Below are 8,714 nucleotides of genomic sequence, written 5' to 3'. Positions count from 1 at the left end.
TATAAAATTGAATTGATGTACAGCTAAATTAAACTACATCAGGATCCAGTTACATTTAGTTATATCTAAATTTGAAATATCTTCTGATTCTGTTCTGAATTATTTGTTTTTAAAATTCTACATGGCTTTTTAAAAGCATTCATTTAGTCATGAAAAACAACAGCGTATTGATAAGAGTAGCTCCTTGTATCTCAAAGGTACCTATCCCTACCAGGGCCACTGTAGTCCTCTGACACGGTGTCAAAGGGAGGGTGGTCGGAGGGGTACGTTATTGCTTGCAATCTGCAACCTCACCCCTAGATGCCACTTTCTCTTTATATACGACTCTGGTTTTGTCCTAAAACGATGACGTATGGTTGACACCCTGACGTCACATGCGGCGCCGACGTCATCAGATACGCCCTCTCCGCTGACCAAAAACATTTGTTGTCCAGACGTTAGCGCTCCGGAGAGCCCGACGAGCCTGGGTTTTTTAAAATTAAGTATTATTCATTAGTCGATAGAGATTTTTCGAATATGGTCTGTGGCGGTTTCACCTGCTCCAAAAATGCGCTTTGTTCCCTGAATGTGGTTTACATGGTGAGTGTACTAAATGGGTCATGATGCTAACTTTTAGCTATCGCCACGTTAGCTTAGCGTAACTAGCGTCTGAGTGAACTAGCGTTATGTCAGCCAGCAGTGTGGCCAGGGCGCAGAAAGATGACTGATTTTGCTTTTTGTTTCACATTCTTCTGTTTTTGTTTTCCAGACGATTAATGGTATGGACTCATATTACACATTTAGAGGTAGACGTTGTTACGTGTACGTTAGCTAACTAGACAGATATGTAGCGTTAGATATGTTAGCTAATCGTAGTTAGCCGGTTAGCTATCGCCATTATGTGCCCGGATGCTACCGTTAGCAGGGAGGCCAGCTGACCCCAGATGTGAGATTGACATGCGTGTTATCTCCCACTTCTTCTCTCCTTATCCGTCACCCGAGCCTGTTGCAACAAGACCCAATGTGTTTGTGTGTCAGTCATGTGAGTTGTCAGAGTCAACATGTTGGCCTCGACTCAGCTAACGTTAGCATAAACCCACCGTGAACTTAGTCCCAGTACACCAGCCCTGTGTACCCCTTTCTAAAACCTGACACTGTGAAGAATGTTTTAGGGAGGTTTGGACCTTATTGTGCGTTTTGAGGTTGTTTGTGGTAGTGCACTGTATTGTGTTATCTTGTAGCTGCTCCTTCATATATGTGAATAAGGAAGACAAAATATTAGAATCACCATCTAACGTAAAGTACAAGTACAAACTCAAAATAGACCTGAGTTTATATAAAGACAAGGAGCATAGTTGTCTCTCTCAGCAAACGCTTAAGTAAGACTGTATTTGTTGCTGGTCTGTTGCATTGCATCATATCGTACAGCTGTTTCTATTGTTCTAGTCACTGTGTCACTGCTGCCTGGTATTACAGATGTGTTTACCCTAATTGTTAACAACTAGTTGTTTTTGCAACTGTTGTTGGTTGATGTCTGCCAGTGGGCAACTGTACATCACTGCTCAGACGTGTCTTTTTTTTAAATCTGTCGATATTGTGTTGCGCTGTACAGATTAGTCAAGTTGATCAATAGCAAACGGATATATTTTGAAAACTGATTGATCTTTTATGTCGTATTTCTAGCCTAAATACTGAACATTTGACGGCTCCAGCTTCTTAATTGTGACAAAGTGCTGCATTACTTTGTCTTCTACAATAAACTGACATTGAATAGACTAAATAATCACTTGATTTACTGCGATCTGTCAGATTAATTGGTAATGTTCGTCATATTGTGGTGTGCTTTCATCTAGGGTTTTCTTTAGTACAATATTGGTATTATGCGTAAACACAGTGTATAACTAACATGTCTCGTTTATCTTATCAAGTGTCAAGTCAAAAAACATCTTTATTGTGTTTGTCTTACTCACTTTCACCTGCTGTCACGATTATTTTTAAGTTTGCCAGGTATACACTTTGTGAAGTACGTGGCAGTAAGAGAAGCGCTGCATTGTTTGCCTGTTGTTATGACACACTGAGCCTCACTGCTGATAAACACACTTGAGACACGACCCACCCAGTCAGAAAACTTTGGAACATGTACACATGCCAGCAATCATGTCGACAGCTGAGTCACTGTAACTGTCACGAGTGTGATGCTGTAGTTGCGTCAGGACACTGACTGCAGTGAAAGAAGACGTATAAAGGCACAAATGGTACCTCCGTAAAAAGATGAACCTCCTGGGTCAGACATGACAAATATGAATTCTGTAATGTTTTGTCAGCTCCCAGTAAAGGTGAAGTGACAAGCCAATAGTATTACTGAATACAAGCAGGACTGTTCTGTTGAACGTAATCAATTAAAGAAATAAAACAATGACCTGCATCACTTATTTGGCAAACACTACCTTTTAATGAAAGACCTAACTGGTGTGATCAAAACGTAGTGCCATGACCGTGTGATCAGCTCAGTCCCATCAGATGCACACTGCCTCAGCTGACTGTTTAACCGTCTTCCTTCCCTCTTCTTAGCTGGTCGGGCTGCTGCTAATCGGAGTAGCAGCATGGGGGAAGGGGTTCGGCCTGGTGTCGAGCATCCACATCATCGGAGGGGTCATCGCAGTGGGCGTCTTCCTGCTGCTCATCGCTATTGTTGGACTCATCGGAGCGATACACCACCACCAAGTCATGCTTTTCTTTGTATCCTTTCCCCTCGTTGACATTGATGCACAGATGATTATCGGGTCAGTTGCTGTGAACTGTGATATGAAAATGTGGTCTTTGTGTTTCTTTTCCATGATTTTTCCTTGTTGTTTCTTTTGACTTCCTGCTCCAAGTACATGGTGGTTCTTTTCATCGTTTTCCTCTTCCAATTTGGAGTTTCATGTTCCTGCTTGGCGATGAACCGCGGACAACAGGTGAGAAAACTCGAACAGTTTGAATGTCTCTTGCGCTGCGTCCATGTTAATAACACTTATTACCAAAATGTGTTTATATCTGCATAAATACATTGTTGTGACTTTTTACAAGAAACTTGCCTAATTTAAGTTGTCTTAATTTGTTCTGCAGGAGGCACTTCTGAACACTGCTTGGAGAATGTTGGAAAACAAGACCAAGACCGACCTAGAGAGCCAGCTGAACTGCTGTGGGCTGCTCAACGTCACCGCCAACCAGGCACAGTTTGATCTGGACTTGCAGAACTGTCCCGCTGTAGGTCTTAGATCTAAACACCTGCTTCACCAGCACAATCACAGTCTTGAGTTGCTGCATAATTAAACTATATATTTTTTGTTTCTGTTTCATTTACATTTGATATGGTTTTCCTTAAGTACAATGTTCAACTGCATCATAGATACATATTTCAGTTTCACATTATATTTCCTGTTACACAATATGCTCCACTGAGCAGAAGTTAAAACTTTTTCTGTCGTTCTCAGAACAGATTTTGGAGGATAATTCTGGTTTAGCTGACAAACAGTTGACTCACACTGCTGAATACTAAAGGCCTTCTATTCTTTCTTTTTTTGTGTGTCTTTCCCTCCAGTTATGCAAAAAGAACACTGTCTGTTACACTTGCGGGGATATGATGCTGACTCATGCAACGGAGGCTCTGAAGATCCTCGGGGGCGTCGGGCTCTTCTTCAGCTTCACAGAGGTGAGTGTCCTATCTCCAAAGCTACATCTGTTAACCACCCACTCATTTAATCAGTCTAACAAGGCTTTGAAGGACGAAAGACATTGAATTGAGTTTCACTTTGCAAATCTGGGTTTTCTCTTTTTGTTGAGCAAATCATCCAGTAATCGTAAAGTTTGGTTTATTGTTCTTCCTTACAGAACCGATTGCATCCGTATTTATAAATGTCAATATTGGTGGCGAAATCATTCAGTACCAGATTTCCTACTAGTTTCCATGAAATATGAAGATGCTGGTGTTATTAACAAGCGCTCGCATGTTCCTGGCTTGGTAGCGTGTTCGCGGTTAGCCCTGTGAGTCGTCACTTTGTCAAAAAAATGCACCATATCTGGTGATGCCGTGTTGATTTATTTCGACGTGCCCGTGCATTTATCTTTTTGCCTGTTGTGTCTTCCACAGATCCTGGGAGTGTGGCTCGCTGTGCGCTACAGGAACCAGAAGGATCCACGAGCGAACCCGAGTGCTTTCCTATAGTCTGCCCCCCCCCCCCCCCCCCGTACGCAGTGTCGGACATACTGGCACACATAGTATCATGCACATCTAGAGGCAGGCACACGCCAGCATACAATACAGTACCACACCAACTACAACAACACACAGAATGGACGAGCTCACGCAGCACCCGACAAACACTGAGAAATAAATCACACACACACCTTCAACTGAGACTGAGAAACTACAACAACCTGTCCAGAAAGTGTTGCCAGAGCTCCAGCCGGAAGACCTGGATACTTGTGTATGAAAGGATAACTTGTAATACCAAGAAGTGTGACTTGCTGGTATTGCGACCCAGCCTTGATTTGAGTACCAGATTTCCTGCTATGTAAGAAGGGATGAGACATCTCTGCATGTGTCCTGGGCCCACACAGACAAACGGCCTCTTTGTTGATTTTATTCCACACACCAACCAAATGACTGTGCCGTGTCCCAACAAATTACCTTGTATGCACCTTGAATTCTTTCCTCTTGTGTCCGATGTAGTGCCACCACATAACGACAAATATATTCCTCTGGTCAGTGCTGTTGGTGATGTGTAGAGTTGTATACCCAACATATCCAGTGCGATGACTTCGTGCTCTTAAGTCAGCCGAGCGGCAACAGGAGGCGAATACTGGACGTGTGTCGTAAAGTAGTTTTTGAATTGTATGTCAATGTTCTTTTTTCAGATGCCACAAATGCCGGGATGCAACAGGATTACGAAGCAAGAATAGATGTTAGGTAACGTTGTTGCTAGTCAGAAAAAAAGTATGAACTGTAACTGAGCCAACTAACTTTTAACAGTCTGAGATATTAGGACGCCAATGGACTGCAGCCTTGATGTTGTACATAATCTTTTAGAAATCACTCTTGGTGGGTTTGCCGGTAGTTGCCCCTCTAGTCGGGAGGTTTGCCTGCATAGTTGAGGTCTTTGAAGGCCCCAATAATCCACCCTTCCTGTATTTAATGTTTCTTTGTGTTGCACAGTGATGTTGCTTAGAATAGCTTTTGGTAGTAGAGAGGCGGATTCAGGTACGTATCATTTTCTTCTGTGTAACTGGAAGAAATTGCGACATCTAGAAATACAGTGAAGTGCTGTTTATGATTTTAAACATTTGGATAGATTTAGCCAGAACTGCTCATTGCAAACCCAGTTTTGTTTTTAATCGTGTTAATTGTGAAAATGTGCTCTTGGTTGCAGTTTTTTTTTTATAATTATTTTGTGGAATGATTTTGTTCGCAGTTGCCATCAGCTGTTTTTGGTCATCAGTGTTTTGTAAAAAAAAAAAGTGTAAAATATTTTCGGGATCTATTTAAGTTAATAAGTTTGATGATGCACATTAGGCTCAATTTATGTAGTAGCATTGATGATATAATTTTGCTGCCTGGCTCGATGTCTGACATTTCCTGTTGATAAATCACTGCTCATCAATTCTCTCTTTCACGATGTTTCTTCTTCTTGAATTGCTTTTAACTTAAAGGACTAACACAAACTGTAACTACATGTCTTACTTGAACCTGTCAACTTGGCTGATGTGAATTTCCTGCTGCTGATTTGGAGTCATCGCTGGTGTGAACAAACAGTTTGACCGATCTTAAGCATCGTTATGCCATATATTAAACCTCACTTTGAATTTGTGTGCACTTGTTATTCAAATGTATCTTGGATTTTTGAGACTTAATTTTCCAAATAATAAAACCTCAAATTGCAAACTGTTTCCCATTAGTCAGTGATTTAGTTTACATCTCTTTATGTCTTTAAATAAAAAGCACTGGGTGGTGTGAAGATGTTATTTGAAGCTAACTCAAGTACTGTACTGTGGTACAATGTTGAGGCACTTGTACTTCACTTGAGTATTTCCATTGTATGCTGTTTTATACTTCTACTCGACTACATTTCAGAGGCTAATGGTGTATGTTTTACTCGACTACATTTGTCGGACAGCTTTTGTTACATTGCAGATTTAGAATATTAACAGATAATAAAACTTAACTAATACATGATTATAATATATAGCTACCAGCACTCTACGAAGAAAGTGAAATGAGCATTGTGTTAACCGGCTGTAATATTAGTGATGTATACATTAATTAATCACTAATTATAATTCAGTAATGTATATATAAATCAGAAATGGGCCATTCTGCATCATGAATACTTTTACTTTCTGTTGCTAATACTTTTTCATTTTAAATGCTGGACTGTGACTTGCAGTGTTGCTACTTTTACATGAATAAAATATCTTTTTAGTACTTCCACCACTGTTGACTACACAATGTCTTGTGACATTATAGTGACAGAGTTTAGGAGTGATGACACCAAAGATATGACACATTCCACCACATGGTGGCAGTACAGAGTCTCTACTGCTGCCATTTCTTCCTGGTTAGTTATTTCAGTCCTGCTCTGACATGAGTAAATACCTCAAGACAAGCAAGGAATGTACACACAGTGGGGACTTTTTCTAGAGACTATTATCTTGCAGAGTGACTGCATCGAAGTGGAAGGTGCATGGCGTCAACGTGGCAGCTGTAAAATGAATTTACTCAAGCAGTAGGTTTTGGTTGCTTGTGTTGTCAGAAGGCCATTAATCCCTTCAGCTGGGATGGGTCCAGTAATGTGTGTGTGTGTGTGTGGGGGGGGGGGGGGGGGGCTGGCAGAGCAGAAGGAGAGCTCAAGTACACTGATAGGGGAATAGAGAGAACACGAGGAGATTATCCAGATACCTTTCAACCAAGGTTGTCCTAAATGAGGATAAACTGCTGCTCTGCCATCATCCTAATGGCCCATGGCAGACTGTCACCATCCCTGCTGCCACCCCCCCCCCCCCCCCTTCACAAAAAGGCGTGACCTAATCTCTGCCGTTGGTGCACCCTGCCTGGAGGCACCTGCAGGTTCACTTTCCTCAGACGCAGGAACATTTATGGAAGTGAAATGTGCCTGCTAAGGGCTTTGGGTTTTGAGTGTTGAGGGTGGCTTGAGACCAGCATTTTTGGAAAACTGCACCACATATCGCGTCCCCTATCCTGTCAGCGTGCTCTCCTGAGGGCCCGATGCCAGTCCCCACCCTGTGATGCATGTCCATATGCCGGGTGTATTAGCTCTGAGAAGCTGTGGAGAATTGCACCAACAGGGATGGCCATCTGTCCTCTTACAGATATAGCATGGACTCTGCAAGCGCATGAAGGCAGGATCTTAAAACATTTGGTCCATTTTAACATGATGAAAGGCTTTCACAAGGGCTGTTCCTATAGGCAGAACTAATTATACGTAGCTTTATGGGGCAAGATAAGGTCGCCTTCAGATACAATACATTGTTTCTTATAATAGTCCTATTCTCAGTGGCGGGGGATGTACTCAAATCTTTTACTTAAATTAAAATAACAATACTGTAAAGAATAATCCATACAACATGCTGAAGCTACTTGGGTTTACATAACATATATATACAGTATATATATATATATATATATATATATAGCAATATTTTATTGAGCTGTTTTAAAATTTAACTTGGAAAAGTAAAAATGACACTTAAAGGTAGACTCAGGTAGACAAAAATGGTCAAAGATTAAAAAAAATAAGTGAATAAGCCATGAATAAATAATAGGGCAACAACTGGGATGTGTTGTTGGGACCACAGGGAGGTCATTCAGAGGAGTTTCTTTGAATAAAAGGTTCATATTCTGTTATTTTCTGTTGCGGAATCACATTATTTTGTGGGTACCAAAGTAAAAATTTTAATTCAAATTTGGTTCAAAGTTACTAAAATTCAGCTTTAGGCCTAAACATATTGTGATAAACACATGCAATTGCTCTGGATTTTCTGGATTATCAAGTTCTACAAGTAAACTCCCATATAGGTGTGTTCTATTGATGATTATTGCATATTTATATCTTATATCCAGAGACTTTAGCACTCAATCTCATAGTTTTACCTAAAATCATCATCTGGATGCAGAGAAAGTACTTATTAGTATGCAAACCATTCAATAGCAATGTAAAAATGATATGATGATTAAATTATTACAAGTAAAGCTCCTGAATTTTAAATGCTACATCATGCAAGCAATTTACTGTTATAGCTGGTTGAAGTGGAGCTACTTTAACTGCTTCATATTCGGTCAGCTCAGTGGTTTCCAACCAGGGCCGGGCCCCTCCAAAGGGTCACAAGATAACTCTGAGGCGTCATGAGGTGATTAATGGAGGGGAAGTTTTTGTAACTATAAGTTTTAAGAAAATATGTTATGATTAAACCTCCTTGAGTAAATGTGTGTTTACTATATCAACAGTGGGAGTTTCCTCCCACACTGGGAATAGGATCACTATGGGGATAAACACCAGTGTGGTTTAAATGGGTTTGTATTCTTCTCACAGCACTGTGAGGACAAACAGGAAGGCAAATCATTCTTATCAGTGAAGGGAGACAAACAGAATGAATGAAACAGAGCAGGGATGCATGTTGTTAGTCCTCAGATTAAAGGGCAGTACAGGTGATGCAGGGGCTTCATTTCTCACAGTCTG

General features: G+C 40.9%; 1 protein-coding gene across 1 annotated transcript; it reads left to right on the top strand.

Annotated features, from left to right (window-relative positions):
* Nucleotides 1-431: 431 nt before the first annotated feature.
* On the top strand, nt 432-5,907 carry tspan31 (tetraspanin 31). The gene is made up of 6 exons (XM_079273669.1): nt 432-579; nt 2,551-2,718; nt 2,856-2,936; nt 3,088-3,228; nt 3,563-3,673; nt 4,112-5,907. Exons 1-6 carry the CDS (start codon nt 517-519, stop codon nt 4,184-4,186), a joined length of 639 nt encoding a protein of 212 aa, XP_079129795.1. The 5' UTR covers nt 432-516; the 3' UTR covers nt 4,187-5,907.
* The last annotated feature ends 2,807 nt before the right edge of the window (nt 5,908-8,714 follow it).

The sequence above is a fragment of the Melanostigma gelatinosum genome (assembly GCF_949748355.1).
Source record: "Melanostigma gelatinosum genome assembly, chromosome: 8".
In the NCBI taxonomy this organism is placed as follows: Eukaryota; Metazoa; Chordata; class Actinopteri; order Perciformes; family Zoarcidae; genus Melanostigma; species Melanostigma gelatinosum.
The sequence above is the reverse complement of the archived record's forward strand: the minus strand, read 5'-3'. Positions and strand labels throughout refer to the sequence as shown.